At 39.3% G+C, this 22,803-nt stretch overlaps 2 protein-coding genes across 5 annotated transcripts in view; one reads left to right on the forward strand and one right to left on the reverse strand.

Moving 5' to 3' along the window:
• Positions 1-204: 204 nt before the first annotated feature.
• On the reverse strand, positions 205-21,276 carry KRIT1 (KRIT1 ankyrin repeat containing). 2 transcript variants are annotated; one of them, XM_082753213.1, is made up of 18 exons: positions 21,223-21,276; positions 19,687-19,758; positions 18,619-18,748; positions 18,005-18,164; positions 16,586-16,678; positions 15,572-15,701; positions 13,376-13,619; positions 12,962-13,077; positions 12,443-12,586; positions 11,233-11,389; positions 10,861-10,968; positions 9,641-9,797; positions 7,600-7,751; positions 6,788-6,954; positions 5,062-5,149; positions 3,129-3,335; positions 2,670-2,786; positions 205-2,000 (listed from the first exon to the last, which is right to left on the reverse strand). In XM_082753213.1, the coding sequence occupies exons 3-18, from the start codon at positions 18,718-18,720 to the stop codon at positions 1,932-1,934; spliced, it is 2,211 nt and encodes a 736-aa protein (XP_082609339.1). In that variant the 5' UTR covers positions 18,721-18,748; positions 19,687-19,758; positions 21,223-21,276; the 3' UTR covers positions 205-1,931. The 2 variants fall into 2 exon arrangements, with proteins under 2 accessions (XP_082609339.1, XP_082609340.1); XM_082753214.1 differs by lacking the exon at positions 21,223-21,276 and adding an exon at positions 20,014-20,780.
• Positions 21,277-21,512: 236 nt separating this feature from the next.
• The window catches only part of ANKIB1 (ankyrin repeat and IBR domain containing 1), a 97,750-nt gene continuing 96,459 nt past the window's right edge, over positions 21,513-22,803 (forward strand). For 2 of the 3 annotated variants that reach the window (XM_082753882.1, XM_082753884.1), the window contains exon 1: positions 21,514-21,804. The gene's annotated coding sequence lies outside the window, so the exon portion shown is untranslated. Of the gene's footprint in view, positions 21,805-22,803 lie in introns of all 3 variants that reach the window. The other variant, XM_082753883.1, reaches the window with a different exon arrangement.

Here is a 22,803-nt window from a genome sequence, read left to right on the forward strand (position 1 = left end):
AAGTTGTATCCACAGTGCACAGCAAAGTGCTCTGTGTGCCTCAATTTGCAGTCACCATGGATCCCTTCCTGTGATCCTATCTCATGATCACCCTACAAAACTTGCAAAGGTAAGCCTGTTAAAAAAAAAAAAAAAAAAAAAAAAGTGTTTTGTAAAGTAATAGGACTTGCTTGGTGATACATTTGATGGTACTTCCATGCTGGCGGCAATAATATAAAACCAACAAAGATGACTTGTTGTAAACAATTTATTAAGTAGTAATAAATAAGAATCTTAGCAGAAAGAACTATACAGCATTAAGGCATATTAATACTGTTGTTAAATATGTGACTGTAACACACATCTTAACATTCTTCCTCTAGTTTTGTAACAAAGTGCTGCGTATGGAAGAGTACTTCTGATACCAGTGCGCCACGATAGCAAGGACGCACTATGATGGACCTGTTGCATTATTTACCTTAAATAAAAGATAACCATCCATGATTTACTGTTCTTTATGACAGTGAAGTTTCAGTTTTAAAGCACAGCTTTCTAAGAAGGTAACAAATGAAGTCTCCTGTTCACTTTTTTTTTTTTTTTTTTTTTTAAGATGTTAATTTCTTAAAATGTACTTCCTAGTAGTGAGGTACTAGTAAAGGCATTATAAAACAACACAGTTCCTAACACTTGTTTTAATCTTCACTTTAAAAAACAACAAAAAAGCCACTTGTCTGTAAGTTACTTTACAAAATATTGCACACTGTTTTAGCATGCAGTTTACATGGAAGAAATAGTCAAGTGCACTTAAAACCCCAAAATGCAACTAGGATTTTTAAAGATGTATCATGAATACTATTTTAAGGTACAACGACATGTTTCAGACTCCATAGCATTCGACCTTACACTTAAGACCCAACACATTAAGACCCAGTCCTAACTGCAAAGAGCAAGAATGCTTATAAACTGTATTGTTGCATTATCAAACTGTAATTGTTACATAAAGTATATTCATTCCTGCATCCTGCACTCCTTGTGGTTTCAATAAACTGAAATAAGTAATGAGTAGGAGAATGAGTTTAACAGAAATAACTCAGTACATCCTATATGAGCTTTTGTTACTGCATATGTATTGCAATCCAGGGTAAGACTTATTAAACTTTCTGAAGACTTCTGAATAAGATTTATTTATAAATCTGTATCTCCCTCTCCTTCACATACAAAATTTTATATTGCACAGCAAAAGTAAAAATCCAGTTTTCCTATAACAAGCATGCTAAACATTTAATATGGCTTTTGTAGATTCAAAGTATTTCCCTTTTGACATCCTCATGCAGTATTTTAGAATAAATTTGAATACAAAGTATGAGAAAGAGTAAAAATAAAGCCAGCTATAACATTCGTCAGAAACCAAATAAAAAATATGAGTTTATCAAAAGTAGTTGGTCAAAGGATTGACTGGTCTTCTAGGCATACTTATCAACAGTATTTTAAAAATAAAGTTTGTCTACAAATACTAAAACATATACAACCTCCTCGATGTTCCACAGAAAGACAGGAAAGGTAAATAGGTTAACTGAGACTTGCTTAATGGCACCAGCAGTCCCATAATCCTCTGGGAAACAAAGTTCCCAGATTCATTCTTGTCCAACAATCAAGAATCAAGAATGATTCCTTATTCACTCTCGTCTGACTGAAATTTACATTTTACTAGCTTTATTGGTTTACCTGAAGCTCTACAATAGCTTATATGCAAAACAAAAATATTTATAAAAATAATAGATATGTTGTATAGTTTTTTAAAAAAATAAACCATGCAGCTTCTGTACAAAGTTAAAAAAACAACTGTACAAATAGACTTTTATATTGTGTAAAACTCATGTTTGTGGAAGTCTTCTGTTAGGATGGGAATTGTTTTTTGCTTAGCGATAAGATGCTGTTTCATAACTTTTCCATCATTCATTTCTTTCACTTGGCATTAACTGGCCATTTAATTTCATCAGAAGTTTTACGACGAGACCTGCCTGTACAAGGGCATACAATTAAATTCTAATCAGCATTTCAGATCAATGACACAAACAATTTAAATATATGGCAAAGGTAAGTATACAGAAATGTTAGAAATTACATCATTTTAGAAAAAATAATGAAAAACGAGAACTAGGTTTTCCTCATAAATCAGAAAGTGTTTTTCAAAACATTAAATCACTTCATCCCTCTATCCATATTCTTAAGAATCAAAAGGCAACTACTGTCAAAGTATACAAGACACTCAAAGCTGTAGTTCTGTTGCAACACATTTTAACATGACATATTATCACTAACACCACCCAATCCCAAACTCCACTAGTTCTGATAGAAAAGTTACCAGCTCTAACTCTGTGATTCTTGTCATATTTAAAATTGTCCTTAGAGTCTAAAGCATTGGGTACATGCAACAAACAGTTTCCATTACAAAAATTCTATTCCCTATTAACTGCAGATGTATTTTTACGTATTTTGAACCCTAAAGGTTTCACATACTAGGAAAACAAGCAAACATTCTGAAACATTAGCAAGAGTTCTCATTTGAAAATCATTTTTGTGGGGACTTGGTTGGAGCATCTTTTATATGGAACAAGGGTTGTCAATCTCAAAAGAGAAGTCTAGGAAAAATAATTCAACATAAACAGAGGAAAAATGACAATGCTTACCTGTTTGGTATGCACAATAAAGCTCATTTTGTTTTCCAGACTGTGTATTTGAAAACATGTATCACCATCTCCCAACTGCCACATAAAGCAGCCATACTTTAGGCTGAGGAGTAAAGCCTACAATGAAATGCAGTAAACCGTCACTCAGAAAATACTCTCCATACTTACAAACTGAATTTTCCTTACTTTTCCTTACTTTAGATAGGATTCTACCTAAGTGAAACAGTATGTTCCATTATCTAGTTGTAGCTTATAAAGTAGTCAAGTGGAAAAATACGAGGCTTTCTATTAGTAGTGCCCTTTGAAGACTTCAAAATCTTGGAAATCTTCACAGTCAAGTCGGATGTGAAAAGAGACTAGTAAAAAAAAAAAAAAGTAGAAAGTAGGAAGTAGCATGGGGAATTTAAGAGAACAGAATTAAAACTTAGCAGCTTTTATTGGCAGATCACGTAAGCTGACCTTTGTTTCCATGTTGAGGAGATGCAGCCCTTTCACATTGACTCCTACGTACACTTTGATGACTTTATGGCTACTTGAACTTGCTTTGGTGAATATCTGGCCGGTGAAAAAAGCTGCTCCGTAAGTAGGAATTTCCCAGCAGTTCTGCAAAAACATGCGCTGAAGGTGATGCATCTCTTTACTTACACCTTCACTGGTGCTGAGGTTCTAGAAATAAAAGAACAATGGCAATCAACACGTCTTCCCAAATAATTGTGATTATTTGAAGAAAATCCACAGTTCAGTAGAATTCCCACTAAACTAGTATTCCCAAAGTGCTTTCTAGAAACCATTCTCCTGTACCTATATTAAACCCTGGAGTCACAGAAAGGCTCAGATGCCAAAACAGACTGAGGCAGAAAGCAGTTGCCTGTATGAGCATCAAAAAATCTTAACCACAGACACCTGAGCACTGCAGATCCCCACAATTTTCCCTCTCTCAGAAGTACGTTGGACTTGTCAGGCGCTAAATACATTAAATCCAAAAAACCCTAAGCATTCACCTTCATCAACCCTTCAAGTGTTCCAAGGCATGTTCAGATGAGCAAGTATCTCCCCCAAACACAGCGTGGATTTTCTATTTTTTAAACAAAAGGCAGCACAGCTTTGTTTTCTTCAGCAGAGCCCTCACTTGGAGTGAGACGTGCTCCTGCTGTTTCCTTCCTCTTCAGTAACATGAAACAGTCGCAACAAAGGGTTGTTAGAATGCGCTCCCACCTCAGAATATACTGGTGTAAAGCACCCTAAATAGAAAAAGGGGAAACAACTTTCTGAGTTCTGAAACTAAAAAACATTTCTGAAACAAAAAACTGTCTGGGCCACACATGAGAAGGCACAGGGCCAAGAGGGAACATAAGTCTTTAGCAATTAGGGGGCCATAATTGTGGGTGTGGTGGGTGGCACCAACCTCTTTGGTTCTACACCCTGCATTACTGTTTATCTGAATTCTACACAGCTATTTTTAAAATGTAAAATATATGAATGTCTTTGGAACAAAGATTGCAGCTCCTTTCCCCTTCTCTTGCACTCAAAAATAACGTCCAAAGAACAGAAGGCTAAAAAGCTGTGCTCACTCTTACGTATTATCAGATAAAAGAAAGAGTAGAGAATACTCTGCTGTGCCCCCTTCTATACCAGTCTTAGAAAAACCACCATCTTCCCCTTCTTCATCTATATTACAAAGATGATCTGCTGGTTTCTGACAGAAAAGGTGTAGGCATCAGGAGAAAGCATATGATTGAGTAACCTCATCTTAAAGAAATTGTGGCAAGGCCTGAAAACATTCCTTGTGTGCCTCTGCAGAGTTTCCTGTTGGCTACTGTAAGTGATACATGTCAGCTGGTACAATTCTCCCCGTCACACCTCACTTCTTCCACAATTTGTTGCGAAGTTCGCTAATTTAATTTTCAGGTGTGTCTGACCCAGTTTGGAATTCACAGCCCGAAGTTAGATGTCTTCTACAGAAGCAGCCCAAGTCCACGTTTAAGAGTTTTGCTAAATGACCTACTCTAATCAGTGTAGTTTGTGAGTCAGTACCACTAACGTCTCTAACATACAAGTTACATTGGCACAAAGGAGTTTATGGATCTATCGCTGCAAGAAGATGGGAAAATACAAATCAGCGTAGATTTTCTACATGTCCACCTCAATTGGCAACATCCCCCAATGGAAAGATAATGTTGAGGATAAATGAATAGATGACAAAATTATACTTATTTTTAAGAAACAAAACAACTGTAACTGTATAAGAAATAGAGCGTTCCAACAACCCATACTAAAAATTCAGAGCATACACATTTCCAGCTTCATATACGAGCATTTTTGTTCATTAACTGACAATCAGTCAAATATATGTTTAAGACAGGATTTTCTAGAATTTTACTATTTGTCCTACCTTGTATTCATGAAGTATCCTGTTTGTCCAGTGAGGAGCTTTACTCTTCAGTTTAGTGATTGGCACTATGGATTTAAGATTTTCTTCACTACAAGAAAAAGAAAGCAGAAAAGAAGTTTTCCTTCATCAAACAAAGTAAGGACTCAGAACAATGGCTGCCAGTTTGCATCTTCAAGCCACATACACAGAGCTAGACAGTCAGCTCCCATTCTACCTTGCCTCCTCAGATGAGAAGCTATCCTGAAATTGAAGCTGGGGTTTCCTAAGATGGAGAGCAATTCTTAGTTAATGGCCATGCAGTTGACAGAGCTTTGTGTTAACCTCTCTGTGTCACGCATTATGGACATGGCAGGGGCAGGAAATGCTAGCAGCAGAACACGACTCTTACTTGATTACAGACCGGTTTGGTGGTTTCCAGTTTGGAAGCCAAAATTATATACGGACAGTCGCTTAAACCAGAAAAATCACATAACTTGGTAAGGATGACAGCTTATGGGCACTCTTCCCTTCAGTGCTGTGTTCAGTACCAACAATAGCCAGGCCCGTTCATCTCCACGTGAAAATTAAATAGCTTCACTCTCGTATTATGAGCTATCTATAGAAAGTTCTATTTTTAAAAGAGGCAACAAACACTAAAAGGAGGCTGTAAAAGCCTAGTTGGCTTTCATGCACTATTAATATAGGCTGCATCCCTTTTACACTGTATTTGTCCACAACTTCACTACCAAACAGAAACCCCACACAGGACAACGCATCTGGGTCACTGCTGGTTTTCTGCTCAGCAAGCTCATTCATCTGGCTTACTCTGTACAGGTACAGTCCCTATGCCTAACAGAAGGCAGAGAAAGGAACGTGCAAGTGAGGCAGTACAGCCAGCCCTTTCAGAGGCAGCTCCCACTTGTATCAGTGTAACTGCAGCAAAAAAATGCACCTGATTTACTGATGGTGGAGGACATAACCAAGAAAAGCAAGCCAACACAGCTCAGCTGCTGCTGTGAATGAGAAGAGATAAGAAGTATAGTAGCCTCCCAGGATAGCACAGCTGCTGTTACATGAATGAGCTGGGGTGGAGTTGGTGGGGGGTGGAGTGAAGGTTCATACAGCAGAGGAGCGAAATCTTGATGTGTTCAGGTACAACTGTAGGAATGTATGTGGGAAGAAAAAAGCACATCCCAGAAGAGCTCAGCCACAGCTCCACGGTCAAGTGACGAGAAGGTGAGAGAAAAGTACTATCTGGCACAGCCCTGCTGGTGCTGTGTTCCTGACCAATTTGGTGTAGCATTTCACATGCAAATGTGAACAGAAATAACACTCTCCATGGTCTCTCCATACCCCCTCCAAAAGAGGGAGGAAAGCCAGTCCAGAATCTGGTTTATCTGGACATAGTAAGGAATTCCTTCAGCATAGTCCAGTCTCCATCCTGTTAAAACCCTTCACTCACATGAATACTGTTATACATTTTCATATTACTGGATCTCAGCACAGACTTGCAGAATACAGAACCTCCATCCCTCTGCCTGGGACTGCAATAAGTAAAGTTAGCGTGTTTATCAGATACCACACCTAACTTCTGTTAATGCTACAAGGGTTATATGGTCACTCTGAACTAGAGCTCAGTGACAGTAAATAACGCTATACCTAAAATTTGAGAGCTTCACACTAAGTGGAACTATCTAAAATGTGTCACTGAAAAACAAAATCTGACATTTTAAATGCACATACTTACTTCAGAAAGCCCTGTTTATGCTTCTTGCTCTCATAATTTCCATAGACTATTTGTAGGAGCAGACTTGCGAGTGTGATCAGCTTGGCATCAGGTGATGTATAGAAACCTTTCAGTAAGTTATATCTGGCTTCATCAAAAAGAATAAGAATAGCTAATGGATCCTCAATCTGTTAAAAAAAAAAAAAATAAATAATATGATTTCATGGTAAAACAAAATAAGCTTAGAAACAAGAAATACAATTTCTCATTGATTCAGAGACAGAGCACGAAGGTGTGATCCTGCTTGAAATGTACCTTTTAGTAATGCTTTGCAATGGTAAAAATGACATTTTTTTTTACTGACTTAATTCAAGACTTCATTAATCTAACGCATTTGCAAATTAAAGGTGACTAGCACACCATGCCCAATCAATAGGTTCACAGAAATACTGATACGTGTCCTCCTCCCCCGCCCCCCATTCCCCAATCAATTTTGAATATATTTGAATAATCCCACTGAAATTGACTAATTAAGTATTGGATACATCATAGTATGAGGAAAAGAAAACAGAGCATGACAAACTGAGACTGGGGCACATGGACTTACAATAAACCAAACAGTTCAGAAGGTGAGAAATTAAGAGAGTCTGAGTGAATGTTGAGAAGGCATAAGGCAGAACTTGAAGACAAAGTCTTACAGAAAAGGGAAGGAGAGAAGAGATCTGATTTAAGTAAGCATGGAAATTACTACAGTCACTAAACACACTGAGTGTTGATGTTCAAGGTGTCCTGATTCAGACCATGGTTTCACGCTATCACTTCTATGTGCAGACCTTTTTTTCTATTTCCAGTGGAAGTCTCACATCTCTTCTCAGGAAAAGCTGTGAAGTTTCCCTCTGAGGATCCAGATTTGTCAGTTCAGTGAATATTTCAGGCCAGTCTCGAATATGCTGCAAAGGCTTGTGATATGGCTTCAGTTGGAGGCCTAGAAAATACCAGTTTGTTTATAAATAAACAGAACAATAACCTAGCATATACATATATGGATGTTAAATTCTGTGCCAGAAACAGAATATCTCAAACTGAGGACTCATTAACAAACAGTTTTCCAATGCTTTCTAAACTGCTACATATAAAAGGTTTTAAAAATACAGACATATTGACAAAACTCTTGACATATACTTAATAAAAGCACTAACGATGAACCTTTGTTGTTTTCATCTTCCCAAGAGTGAACTTGTATTTAAAAACCTAATGGAATATCAAGATGGATCATAAAGCCACAAGTAGAGGGAATCCAGAAAGCAAGCAGACATATTAAATAAATCACAATAATTATTATGGGACAAAGTCCAAAAGTCTGATTTTGACGGAAAAATACAGATATAGCTTATCTTGCAAACATACTTGCCATTTTTGGAGATATAATCCATAAACCTTTCACAACAGACATTCATTTTTTTTAATATGTGAAATATCTTATCAGGCTACTATAATTCAAATTTACATGTTCTCCTGTCTGTATCAGAGATTATATAAATGCAGAGGTTCCAGCTACAGTCCTGCTATATACATACCTTCAGCTGTGCTCATTCACTTGTCCTGCCTGTCTTTGTGATTACTGTTTAGCTGTTTTCTAGTAGCGAGGAACCAGAACTGCATTTGTTTTATCTTCACTGCCCTAGCTTCTACATTGTGACATTTTACCTTATATGTAAAAATTCAAAGGACCTATTATAGTGGAACATGTTTTCACTGAGGATAATCTATCTATTCACTCTACTTATCCCCCCTACATTCAAACACAGAAAAATATTATCCATCCTATATACAAGGAGACTATGTGGTCTTTACAACTGCATGCAACAAACTGCAAGAAATGTATTTTTAAAACTTGTCATTAATTGTTTGAAGGACTATATATCAGAAGCTGATTCATTTTTAAACTTAGGCTAAATATCTACAGAATTACTTCGTTTTAAACAAACAATGTATCAGTGAATATTTCCCCTAAAATGCAAGGGTAGCATTTCTGTGATTTAAGTAAAACATGATATATATGCTTAGAAAAGGCAGTAAGACTTAAATACTCAAACACTTCTTCCCTGTCTACAGCAGAAGGACTGGACTAGATGATCTTTAAAGGTCCCTTCCAACCAAAGCCATTCTCTATGATCCGTCCTGTTCCAGGTATTACATTCAAATGTGGGTTACAGTAGCCAGACTGCATACAACTACAATACTTTTATATTTAAAAAAAGTAACAATGCAACAGTGCTGAAGTAGTAGAATAATGACATCAATAAATAGAAGTTTGAATGCAAGGCTTCTGTCTTAACAGTACTGTCAACACAGCAACACAGTATCCACTGGACCTTAACTGTGTTTTGTAAACAGAAAGGCAATCTGGAACAGGCTCATCTTCCAAGATGAAATACATTTTAGGTGCCACAGTGAGAGAGTCAGACCTACTGGAGATAGCCAAAACAATGAGTAAAATGAAGTTATCTGTAACTCTGAAAGCACATTTTGGAGATATCAGGCTGTAACGGCTGGGAGCTGATCTACTGCAGGAAAGCTTAAGCAGAGGAAATAGAAAATTGGGTCTCACTCCTTATGCAAAATATATAAAGAATGACACCTGTAAGGATCACAGAGTCTCCAGGAGGGGCAAAGCATGTTAACAGACAGCCTAGATATAAATTAATTCCTAAACATGGTTTGTAAGAAACTGATACAGAGTATTACAAAGCTGTCAGAGACCATGTTTCCTATTATCTTAAGAAAATTGTCATTTTTTTTTAAAGGCAAACAAAAAAAACTGTTATCACAGTTTATCAACTCTCAAGTATAACTAACTTCCCTGTTACTTACTGAGATTCTCAGAACAAATCCAGATAGTGAAGTATTGCTGAGTTTCTTGAGACAAACGCATCCCTTCCATTATCTGCTGTACAGTGGTATTGTTTCCATGTTTCAGCTCAACAGAGCGGTATGACCCATCCATACGATAAATCCGCGCCTTTTCATACTACATAAAGAAACAGTGTTTAATTCTTTAATGTAAACTTATACAAATTATTGTTGGTGCTTGACACTGTTGAGAAAAAACACACTGCACAACTTCTTCATATTTTTGTTTAAGAAAACTGTATGTTTCATGTCCCATGCAACTTCTTATGAAGTGTTTTTTTTTGTTTTGTTTTTTTTTTTTACCACAGTAACTACAAGATAGGTTCTACTGATATTTGAGGAGTTTGCTTCTGTTTAACTCAAAGGCAAGCAGGAACTTACAGAAAAAGGGATCTGGGCTCAACTGCCTAAACAGATCCTGAAATGACTACCTCACTATTACTGGCATGTTATGAACTATTCTCACCATTAGTCTAATCCAAAAAAGGTTAATTTTTCAGGAGGAAAGCACCATCCTTTACACAGACCCCAGCAAAATAAGAATACAATCTCACTAAGATCTTTTAGCCCTTCGATAATATTGCTAATAATAAATCATTTTCCCCTTTCAGAATTCCCATAGCCTTCAGTGATTTACGTGTGGGCGCAGAGCACACTTTCTGAGAGACTGAAATCAGGTGCTTAAAGCATATACATACACAAGTCATACAAAGTAAAGAAACATCTTGTATTCATCTCTCCAACAGGTTCAATGTTTCAGCTTCTCAAATAAAATGTTGCAAGATTGTGTTATTTCCTCTCCTCAAATCTACTCAGTGCTCAAGAACTGAGTAGCCTATTTTGTAGAAGTCTGCATTTAAGCAGCTGAGTGTCCCTGTTTATCAGCACATAAGTTAATAAGGCATAAAGAAAAGTAATGGTTATATCATCAAAAGTAGACATGAGATCAACAGTTGATGTGATACTTCTACAAATAAATCAAATAATCACATTTAAAGTCTTACTAGCCATAATTATTCACAAAAAAAAAAATAGACAAAATGCTAGTTTGTCAATATTTACACTAACAATTTAAGTATATTGCATGTTTCCAGTAACAGCTATAAGTCGGCCTAGCTCTTCCACAAGTCTATGTGTAAATTAAATATAAACTGCAAACTATTTAGAAAATAAGCACATACAGGTTTATTTATGGCTTCCTTCAGCAGTTTTGCAGTTTCTTCCCATTCATTTTGTTTGTTCTCTTCACAGACATTCAGTGGAGACCTTCCCTGTTGATCAGTAATGTGCTACAAACAAACAGAAACACAGAAAATACATTGTTTTGACTGGAGATGGGTAAACACTTACATATTTTCAAGATTATTAAGATCCTCAATCCTGGGGTTTAACATTTCATTGATATAGAATGGGAAAAGCAGAACTGAGGAAAACCATTTTTTTGGCAACCTCTCCATGGGATGACACACTTTGATCTGGACACAAAGTATTTCACATGCACAACCTAGAAAGGGGATGTTAAACCGCTATTTCTGTACACAAACAGAACTTACTCTGTCAATTTCTGGATGATTCAGTAAAATTTGTACTATTTCAGCATGCCCACCTCCAGCAGCAAAATGCAGAGGAGAGCTAAGCTGGCCATTCAAAAGGTTTGGATTGCATTTCCCTTTCTCTAACAGCATCCGAGTGGCTTCAACTTTTCCATACCTGCAGAGAGATTAAAAACAGAACAGACACAAGTGTAAACAACAATCTTTTTCAGATACTCCTGAATATGAAAAAGTATACTGCCATGCTCAAGAGTTTAACTCTGAAATGACACCAAAAAGAAGGGAACATTAATAAGTTTGTGGCAACTATTGTACACTTACTCGGTACCATCTAGTAACTGTTTATTGGATTCATTACGGACACACCCAACCTTGCTTTAAACAAAGTTGGGGTAGCTGTAGCAATGCAGTCACACCAAAAACAAGGCTCAGCCTTGCCCACAAGTAATGTGATTCTCAAAATCCTTGTGAGAATCACATTAAACCTTCTGACTGTCACGTAGATGTCTCCTGAGAACACCTAAACCTCACACTGGTAATTGGTAAATCTGATGTATGCTGTTCATGTAAATTTTCTGAGAAACACTAAAAGTCAAATAAGTTTTTTGTTTGTTTTCAAACAACCGAGCTTGATTTTCATGTTCTTCAGGTCATCAGACACAATTATAAATACAGAAGACTAACTTGCTTAAGGACAAAACAAAAGCATTTCTACAACAACTGACAAAAGCTTTGAAGGAATTATAGATTAAAATCATCACAGAATTATAGAATCAGACAAGTTGGCATCTGGAAATTACCTAAATCAGCTTCCTGCTCAAAGCATGACCGTCACCAACACTTGCTATTGCTGTACAAAACTACTTGTAGCCTTTAACCAGTGAAGACTGCAAAAGTTACCACACTAAACCAGACCCAGCAATTAAAACAGGTGCTTCAGGACAGCTATAGGAACAATAGATAAGTGTTTGATCATATGGTATCCATACCTGGTCTCTGAAACCATTCAGATAGCAATTATCTCAAAACCTGAAGCAATATTTCTCTTCAAAAGGTTAACACTAACATTTATTAGAGTCCAACTATAAAAGTCTAGATTTTTTTTTCCTCATTTTTGAGTCTGCATGATGAATTACACAGGTGCTTAGTGCTAAAGAATTGCTACAGCAAGAATATGCTTCATTTGCAAAAATATATCGAACTGACTCACCAGCATGCATAATGGATAGGTGCCCAGTGGTCACTGTCTAACTGATTAACAGAAAACTTTTTGTCCAGAAGGTGGCTTAGTAAATCAGAATCGCCTTCACAAGCACTCCGATGAAGAGGGAAATCATCTACCCACTGGTGTTCCCTATTAAATTAAAGGGAAAGCAGAAGGAAAACACAGTTCAGTAATATTTCAATGACTAACTCACGACTAACTTCAGATCTACAGCTCATGCAGCTAAAATGTGTATTTGTACAACTAGTATTTTAGTCATGCAGTAGCCAAGCCACAGCTGTACTCATTATGCTAAGAAATGCTTTCCTAATGTTTGTAATTTAAAACTTCCTTGACCCATCCTTTAATTGTTGTTTCAGTACTTAGAGACTTCAAATAGATTTTTTTAAATAGGCATTTGTACAGTGAAACCCTAAAGAGAACATCATTCTGAGTCTGCCAAGTACTACTGTGATGTAACAAAGCAAAATTATCTATTAAAGAAAAAGAAATGTAAGGTAATACTTGTCCTCTGTGACACTGCTCATGCTACGTTGCCACTTTTCTCTTTTAGGAATCTGAATTTTTGAATAGTCTGGGGCTCCAAGGCCAAAGTATGGATTTATTACCACTTTGTCAACCTGTGAAGACATAATTTAAACACAACTGAAAAAAAAAGTCTTACTGAGATTTGGTTAAACAATCCCCCATCCAACCCAAGTATTCTCTTGGAACCAAATTTATGCTAGTGACATTTTATAAGTGAAGGGACTCCTGTTCAAGTGTGTGGATTTTAAAACCTATTTGGCAGTTAAGTGTGCAAGAAAGAAATCTGATCACATTAAAACACAAAGCATGCTCATATAAAATAAATGAATGAGCTGCAAAATGAAAATGTACATATGTTTCACAAATATAAAATGAAAATACAGTTCTTACCCTATTGGTATATTGAAGGTCAGACCCAAACAAGGGATTATAGATACACATATCTGCTTTCTCCAGTGCCAGCATTTTACTCTTTATTTCCAAGGCAGTATAACCCATGTGTAACGAGCTCTCTGTTTGACCAGGTTCTATAGCATAGGCAGGGTTTATTACATTTGTTTTAATTCTCTCAAGAGGAGATGGTCTGAATAAAGCTGGGATGGAATGAGACTGGGTATGCCGTTCATCCAGCCACCTGCAGAAGAGAATGAGCAAGTAATTCATTTTCAGGTAATAAATGAATATTTTGGTCATGCCTGGCCATTATTTTGTTTGATTAAGGGTTGTATGCACGATAACTATACATTAAGAAATAATTATAATGTGCACAGAATTTTATCACACTAAATTACTCCCCCCAAATTATTTTTTTAATAGAATATAGTTAAGCAAACGTTTGCTCAAACACATTTCCGGCAGATGCAACCTCTCAAAGAAAAGGAAATTAAGATCTACAGTAAAGGTAGCGATGGTTACAGCCAAAACACGTAACCACACCAAGTTATCGTTTCATTTACTTTCAGTTCATCAGTGTTACTACTCTCAGCATACTCATTTTGAAACTTAAAGCAATTTGTTTAAAGTGTGAGCTGAGGTTTCAGTATGTACGCAGACTGAAGCTTCCTTTGATAACTTAGAAACTGCTAATTCTCTTTCATGTAGGCTACCACCTGCTTTTTCACATAGCTTTGCTGAAGATTATTCTGTTTTAAGTGGACTCCTCCTGATAATATAGAACGGCTTTAGGGTCATGTGGAACAAGACATTTTAAAAATCTAAAGTCAGGTTTGCATTTTAGGTTTCCACACATTCTTTCTCGAAAGCTTGAAATAAATTCATACTTCACTAGAATATAATAAATTCTTTTTAGTGATTTACCCCAGAAATGCAGAAGAAAGAAATAGATGCTCTGGAATGAAAGATCCACTGACAGGATCATTTGGATCTTGCCAGTCTAAGAATGTGGCTTGCAGTTCAGAGCACATTCTTAGGCCTGGATTTTTAAGTCCCAGATCCAATCAATCATGTCCTGCAAAAGCTATGTTCCTTTCACTTACTCATAGTCCTGCTGAGAGGAAGGTCTTTAAAATTGTGGTCATTGTGCTCTAAACACCCTCTTGCCTAACTGAGGGTATTTTCAGGTAATTTCAGTTGATAGATTAATTTGAAAAGTTCAAAGTACCATATTGAAGTGTTATTTCAGACTACCTCCCTAGAGAATAATCCATATAAACTCTTTTCTATTATACTTCCAAAGTTTCTCTAACAGCTGTAAGCCTGGTGACGCATTTTAAGCAGAGCTTAGAATCTGAAGGCATAAATTAACAAATAAATATAAAATCTGGCATAATGGTATACACAGAAATACTAATGAACTGCACAAAAACTACACACAGAACCTTGCCATGCAGTAGCCTGTAATTATTATTATTATTATTGTTATTATTATTACTTTTTGTATTAGCCAAGAGCTTCACCTGACCTTATGTGTGGCAGAAAAAGGTGCTCATAAACATGATGTTTTCCTATTTCCTATTAAAGGCCTCATTAACCTACAGTTCAGACAGACTTACTCCTGCAAATAAGTTCATACATAAGTATGTCTGGTATTTCTTTGTTAAGGGGACATTAAATGTAAAAAAACCTGCTCACATGTTCAAATTTCAAACTCCTATAAATCTGGCTAAACAACTAATCACCGTTCTGAAACTCAATTCACTACTGCAAATAAACATGTATGTCTGGGAGAGATGCACTTCACTGTTTCTAAAGGCAAATCTAAATGGTATAAAATTAATAAGATATTTCCACTGCAGTCTTGCAAATACTCTTATTGGTAACATTCGTGTCACTTCCAGAAGATTAAATATTAGTATTTTATGTGATTTTATAAAACATTCACTGTAAGCAAGGACTTCCTAGAAGCCACTTGATTTAAACAAGCACACCATTTCTCAGTTTACAAAAACATTTTGAAAAAGATTTAGAAATCTGTTGTCATGGTTTTAGATTCTGATAAACATGAAGAAAGCAACCTGATATCAGTATGATTTTCTTTTTATTCACAACAATGTAAAAAGTATTTGCAACATCTCCAAATTTTTTTCTCTTCTATTTTACTGTACTTTTATTTATGGCATTTCTTACTTGTCCAAGGCAATTAACATTCTTGCAGTAAGTGTAGCAAAGTGGGTGCTGGATTCACTGCAGACCCTCATGATGTCTTGTAAACAGTAGAACACGGGACATCCTGGACTGTATGCATATTTTGTATTATCTGTAAGGGAAACATACTCTGAAGACTCATCAAAGAAAACAATCTTATTTTCCCTTCTGCATCTTTTGTAGTTATGTGTTCCCAACTGAGAGTAGCTGAACTTTTTCCATACAATAATTGATAAAAATTATACACAATCCTTACATAACAATTTACAACTCAAAAGACTAGCCTTAAAAAACATGACGTGTTCAGTTACTACACCATCACTGTGATCAGCTTCATCTGAGAAATTAATATGAAATGTTTACTGTTGTCAGAAAAAAAAAAAAAAAAGAAAAAAGAATAGGGCTTAGGAACTGAAGAAGTGTTTAACGCTATTGGTAACTCCACAATGGTATTTATTTATTTGATAGTTTTTATCCTTAAGGACTATCACAAAAACAAAAAAGGAGTTTCACCAAAGGCACACAGACACTTATTTCAGGCTTGTTTTTAAAAACTTTCCCGACAAGCAATTTACTTAGCCTTCTAAAGAACTTCTTCACCATTCCACATTAAACAAAACTGCTTACAGAATTCACTAAGCATTCTTCTCTGAGTAAACAACGCTGAATTGAATAGTCTGGATGCCTTATTTACAATTGCATTCAGCAAGTTTAAAGGAGGTGATTACAGTTCAAAACATATGCATTAAGTGAATAAATACAGCTTAAATCCATAAGTGAAAGTGTGCTATAGTTATAGGAATAAATGCAATCCATTAAAAACAAGTTTTTATGCAACATTTTCAAGTTTTAAAGTGTTCAGAGACAGGTTTCCATGCAAATCTAACTTTTTAATGTTTAAATACAAATCATACAGTGTAGTCATAAGAATTCTTAAATTCTCAACTGAACTTCTACTAACACAAATGCAACTTCAGAAATTATATTTAGTGTTACCTTTCACAACGGTTGGAACGATGTAAAGTGATGCCTCCTGGCCTGTCTTCTCTCCATCAAGAGGAAACTTCTTCATTAACACTACACGCTTCCCTAGTACAGTATTAAAAAACAAACAAACAAAAAACAATTAATTAATCAAGAAAACAAAACAACCCAGAGTTGGCTAACAGAATGCTTACCAGAGCCATCCTTCCTAATTTTAGGAAGAAAAGTCACTTATTATTAGCTATAATGTAAAGCAAGGTTAGAAAATCTAAATAAATACACAAAGCAAAGAACATAAATATGTATATACCCATTAGCCTGAAAGATAACAGACTGTACACCTTATTTCACAGTAATTTTTCTATGCCTCTAATTATTCAGGTAGCATTCACTCCCTAAACCACTCATCTTTAAGTTAAATAAGATTCTTTCTGAAATGGGAAAGTGCAACTGCATGCAATATTTCAGGTTAGGGTAATTCATGTCGTGGTAGGACAGTATTTTCTGCATTATCCTCCCTTCCGCCCTTACAGAATCCAGCATTTTGTTTGCTTTTCTGACCACAGTTGCATATTTTAGCAGAGGCTACACTAAACAGTTCATATTAATGCATGGTTCCTGAATCAATTCAAAACTCCCCAAACTATGTAAAAAACAGACAGTTTTTGCTTTTGCTAGGCATCCCTCAATGCGTACTAATGCTATTAAATTATTCCATGTTTTCTGCTTCACTGCCTTTGTTAAGTCTATCCAACCCCACCTATTGCCACCTACAACATTTTACTGTTCAACCAGTTTATCCAAATAGTTAGCACTGTCTTGTCTGCACTGACAACCTTCCCAGTGTAACCTTACTTACAAAACAAAGATGAGGTGCACAGCAAAAAAAAAAAAAAAAAAGTGCTTTAGTCAGTATAGTTTATACCAATCTGGAAATTAAATAAGCTGACTAAACCAATTTTTGTCAGCACAAACACAAGGTCACTTGCTGGACCAGCTATGTCACAGTAATAAAAAAGAAAACGTAGCAACCAAATTATAATTGTAACTGATACAGTTATGCCACATGTTTTTTCACGTAGATATTGCATCTCTTATACAATGCTGGCATCAGATCAGACCAAGGTTAAAAAAGGTGCTTCAATCTGTTTTGCCAGAAGTTTAGCTATAAATCTCAATTTGAGGTGGAATAGTAGAACAAACAGGCAAAGTTTCACTTAAGAATCTTTTAGTAAGCATTTTATGGACTTGGAAGGTAACAGGAAACAATGGTAAATGAAAGGTTTTAGCTGTGTGGTGGTTTTTGATGTAACTCAAAACGTACCTTTTTTTTTTTTAATTTCACGCTCTTGTATTACCTCCATGTGTCCATTTAGATTTTAAACTATTTTATAGAGCTATCAACAAAAAATCAGACTAGAATATTTTTACCTTTAATACCCTGATTGGCTGGTGATATTGGTTTGGTGGCTTCTAATACATAATCCAAGATGCTCTGGGTTATCTCAGTGCTTCCCTGCAGTTTAGTTTCCAGCAAAACTTTCTTTCTTTTTTTCTTTTGACCTTCAATGGGAACTTCGAGCAGCAAAATCTTTCAAATAACAAAGAAACAAAAGGTGTTTAAGCACGACTTAGACAAGCATTGAACAACTGGGTGGGTTTTTTTGTTTGTTTTTAGGTTTGTTTTACACCATGGTAAAAGCAGTAACCAAATTCATGAAGTATTGAATCTGGAGGAGCAGGACAGTGAAGTCAGAATGACCTCTGCAACAGTAAGGTTAAAGATAAAAAGACAAGGCTGCTCTCTTGTACTAAGCAGCCCACAGGGCGAAAGGCCCTGATGTGAAATGAATGACAAGGAAATTACACAACCGTAAAGTGCTCAAATAATCTAATGATGGTGTGACACACAGTAGGTATGTGACATGCATGTATGTTATTTAAGCAATCTTACTATCAGATTTTCTTTTTTGCTTTATTATTATACATTTATTATTACATACTATTTTTTAAATGTTAATAAAGAAAAAATCTTAAAGTTTTACTTCATAGGATTTAGCTCGATATTCCCGAGAGTTCAGGCTAGCAGTATTTTTTGGACGAATCACAGCAACATAGGCATCTCCAAGGTTTTCTGGGTTTCCCATCTCTCCTCCTGCTTTTTTAATCTTATCCCTGGAAATAATGAATAAACAGTAAGTAAAGATTCAGCTGATATTAAAAACAAATCCAACAGCACACTAAACACCAGTATGCAGTGGTTATGTCCGCTGATTCTTTGTGTTATTCATTTATTATTCATTATCTCTTTAGCTGGAGAAATACCAATGGTTACTATACTTCTGCTTACTTTTCATGAAATAATAACATAGACAAAAATAAGAGAATGAGGAAAATCTTACATTATGTACATTTTATATGAATAATCTTGTTCTCTAAACCACTTTTACAGTAAACATATTTTTTCCAATTTGTAAATAACTCTTCACATTTTGCAAGCCAGACATAAGGCCAAAGAATTTTAGGACACTGAAAAAAATGTTTTAAAGTTATAAGCATGGTAATTCACAAAAGGTGCTATCACAAAGTACTGTATTTCTATCAGTTACACAGGGATTTCAGGAAAAAAAACTTGAACCCTTTCCTTTTATTTCTCCCAATATGAAGTAAAATAGCCTTGACTACAGTCCAAGTAACAGAGCTGATAAAAATAAGCTAAAATATGGATTTATTTTTTTTCTTTAGCAGGATTGTAAGCTGAGCCACAATCCATTCAAACACAGCTTCTGGAAGCAATACATCTTCAGTTTTAGCAAAAAGTGAACAGAGGTCTCACATTTGATTTATTAAAAAATTTTGCTTACACTTTAATACAACCTAAAGTGACAACTCCTGTAATTACAAAATCTTATGAAAATGATTGGGAAAGCCTCTTAGGGCTAACAAAATCACTTCATAGATCAGATTCAAGACAGCCTGTCATGTCTGGCCACGAGCACTTTTCAGATGATCATTTTCTGAATTTGCACATGAACCTCCTCTCAGTCCACATGCTATTTGCAGATTAATCTTTCCACAAAGATTTTTAATGTTACTGTTTATATTTTCTTCACCTTTTCTAGGAGAAACAGAGGTCTTCAGATTCCCATGCTTTTAGTCCAATATTTCTGCTGGGATCAGACTACCTGAAAATACATTGAAAACATACATAAATAACAGCACACACAGTTTCACCTTCAGTTAAGACAACTGCATTAGTTAGCTGATGTAGTGGTGGCACTTGAGTATATCAGGAAAGAAGTATCTAAATATGGATTGGCATTGCAGTAGCTTCTAGGAACATTGAATAAGCAACGCACTAACTCGTGAGATTTAAAGGAACAAGAAACACCCATCCCTTGCAGGCAGCTGAGCAAGGCGTGGTGTCTGGGTGTCCTTACATGCACTGGGGTATGTTGGGTTTGGGTCACAAGTGTGGAGAAGGAACCTGCGTGGCCAGGGCTGGGCCACCTGGGTGGCTGGTGTATGGGCCACAGATGGATTTGCTCGCAAGGAGGCTGCTCTGCACTCAATCCAGAGACGGGATGATGATAATTTCAGGAAACAAATAGCTCTGAGAGCTGCCACGTGACTTCAGAAAACAAAAATGGAGAGTGAAGAAGGAGGATGTGACAATAAAAACTTTCAGAAGACACCACCTGTGACTTGATCCTAACCAGACCCTTATGGCTGTAATGCATACGTGTCCCAGCAGATGTGGGCTCTGAAGAACATGCTTTGACCAGATCCCTCCGGAGCTGCTGGCCCGTCCCCGCTCCCTCACACCTCCACTGAGGTGTGCTGCACTCCTTTGACCTCCCAAAGGAAGAGGCCCAGTGTGCACCCCTGAGGTGGTTTCTACCAAGCTGCAATGAGGTGACTGAAGCTGCACTTCCTCTCCCACATGAATCCTAGAATCACTAAGCTTGGCAAAGGCCTCCAAGATCATCAGGTCCAACCATCCCATACCTCCAAAGTCACCCACTAAACCCTGTCCCTAAGCACCACATCCAACCTCTCCTTGAGCACCCCCAGGGACGGTGACTCCACCACCTCCCTAGGCGACCCGTCCTAGTGCCTGACTGCTCTCTGTGAGCAGAAATGTCTCCTCATTTCCCACCTGAACCTCCCCTGGTGCAACTTGAGGCCATTCCCTCTAGTCCTGTCACCGGTTACCTGTGAGAAGAGGCCGACCCCCAGCTCCCCACCCCTTCCTTTCAGGCAGTTGCAGAGGGCAATGAGGTCTCCCTGAGCCTCCTCTTCCCCAGACCAACACCCCCAGCTCCCTCAGCCGCCCCTCACAGCACTTGTGCTCCAGGCCCCTCAGCAGCAGCTGGACACGGAGCATGGCCATGACCCCTCCTGCAGCGGGCAGCACCCCCCTTCCCTCCCCGCAGCACCCCGGGCCCTGTGGCAGGGCCATTCCCCGCCTTCCTCGGGGCCGGCCGCCCCGCGCCCCGCTCCCTCCTCCCTCGGCCTCCTCTGCCCGGCTCCCCGCGGCCGGGGCCGCCCCAAACTTCCCAGCCCCTCCCCGCCCGAGCCCCAGTGCCCCGCAGAGGCCGCCCCACAGCGGGGATCCCCCGGGGGGGCCCCGCTCTCTCCCCCCTTGCCTTCTTCGCTGCCGCCGGCGGCCGCCTCCCCCGGCGCATCCTCGCTGGGCGCCGCAGCCGCGCCCCGCCGCGCTCCGCCCCGGCTCCTCCCCGCTCCTCCTTCCCTCCCTTCCCTTCCTTCCCTCCCTTCCCTTCCCTTCCCCGGCCCGGCGGATCCGCTTCCCGTCGGAGCCCCGCGGGCCCCGGCCGCCCATGAGTTTCCGGGTCGGCGGCCTGAAGGGCTGCTGCTGCCGGGCGTCGGCTGCGGGCGGAGAGAGAAGGAGGGGACGAGGAGGAGGAGGAGGAGGAGGAGGAGGAGGAGGAGGAGGGCGGCCGGGAGCATGAGGCGCTGCTGCCGCCGCCGGGCGGGGAGCCGCTGAGCCGAGGGCCCCGGCAGCGCCGCCGAACAAAGGGGGAGCGAGGCGGCGGCACCCGCAGCCACAGCCGCAGCCGTGCCCAGGGAGCCCGGAGCCCCGGAGGGCGCCGCAGAGCGGAGCGCGGAAAGCGGCCGGCGAGGGGCGAGCGAGCGGCGGCCGCCGAGCAAATGGAGGCGCTGGGCGGCGGCCGCCGGGAAGGGCCGGGGGGAGCCGCCGCGAGCAGCCGGTGAGTGCCGGTGAGGGCTCGGCGAGGCACAGCCCGGAGCCCCGACCCATCCACCGTGTCCCGGGGGGGTCCCTCGGAGAGGCAGCGCCGGGGTGCGGAGGGGAACGGGCGGCTGGGGGCCGGGCGGGGGCTGCCCGGGGTGGCTGCCAGCCGCCGGGACCCGCCGCCAGCAGCCTCCCCGCGGCCAAAGCTGGAGGGCTGGTGTCTTGGTCTGACTTTGTTTGATTTCCAGAAGAAGCACGGCGAGGTGTCGGTGCGGTCGCTGCTTTATGTAAGGGGCAGGCTCGCTCCCTGAGGCGTGTCTGGGCGCACGGAGCTGGCTGCGAAACGCCAAGAAGCCGGGGCAGCCGTGACAGCCCGGCCCGGCCCGGGGCGCCAGGAGCCTCGCTGCGGAGTGAGGCGCTCGGGCAGCCTCGCCAGGAGTTTTCACGGCCCCGTCCTTCACTACGGGGCCGTGCTGAGCTGTAGCGGTGGGCGCAGCACCCGCAGACCTGCCCCAACTTCTTTCGCTTTGCAAAGAGAGAGGCGGCTTCCGAGGGAGCGAGCAGCCGCGGCGCCCGGCAGCAACAAGAGGCTGAAAGGCAGAAGCTTTCCCTGCCCGTATGGCTGCTTTGTCCTTACTTCCATCTCTTTGATTATAAACGTGAAGCGTAGCGTGTTCACTTCTCCTTAATTTCTTTTCGGTACACGGGAAAGTGCTCTCCTTCCCCTAAAAGAAAAAGGGGTTATTCATACAGAAAGTGACAGCGTTTTTCAACTTCTAACACGTGGCTCGTGTACCTGAGGTATACACAGAAGTGAAACGGTGGAATTTATAACAGGATTTAAAAGAAGTCTCTTTTTTGTTTTCTTTAAATTGATGTAGAAAGTGTGAGCAGCTGCTCTTGCAAATAAGAGACCAAATTACCAAGGAGGCTTCTGGAAACTTTAATTCCAAGACTTGGTGGTCTTGTACTCAAGCAATTCCCACTTCAATAAATTTAGTTTAGCCTGTACTAA

The sequence above is a fragment of the Aythya marila genome, assembly GCF_965140915.1.
Source record: "Aythya marila genome assembly, chromosome: 2".
NCBI lineage: Eukaryota > Metazoa > Chordata > Aves > Anseriformes > Anatidae > Aythya > Aythya marila.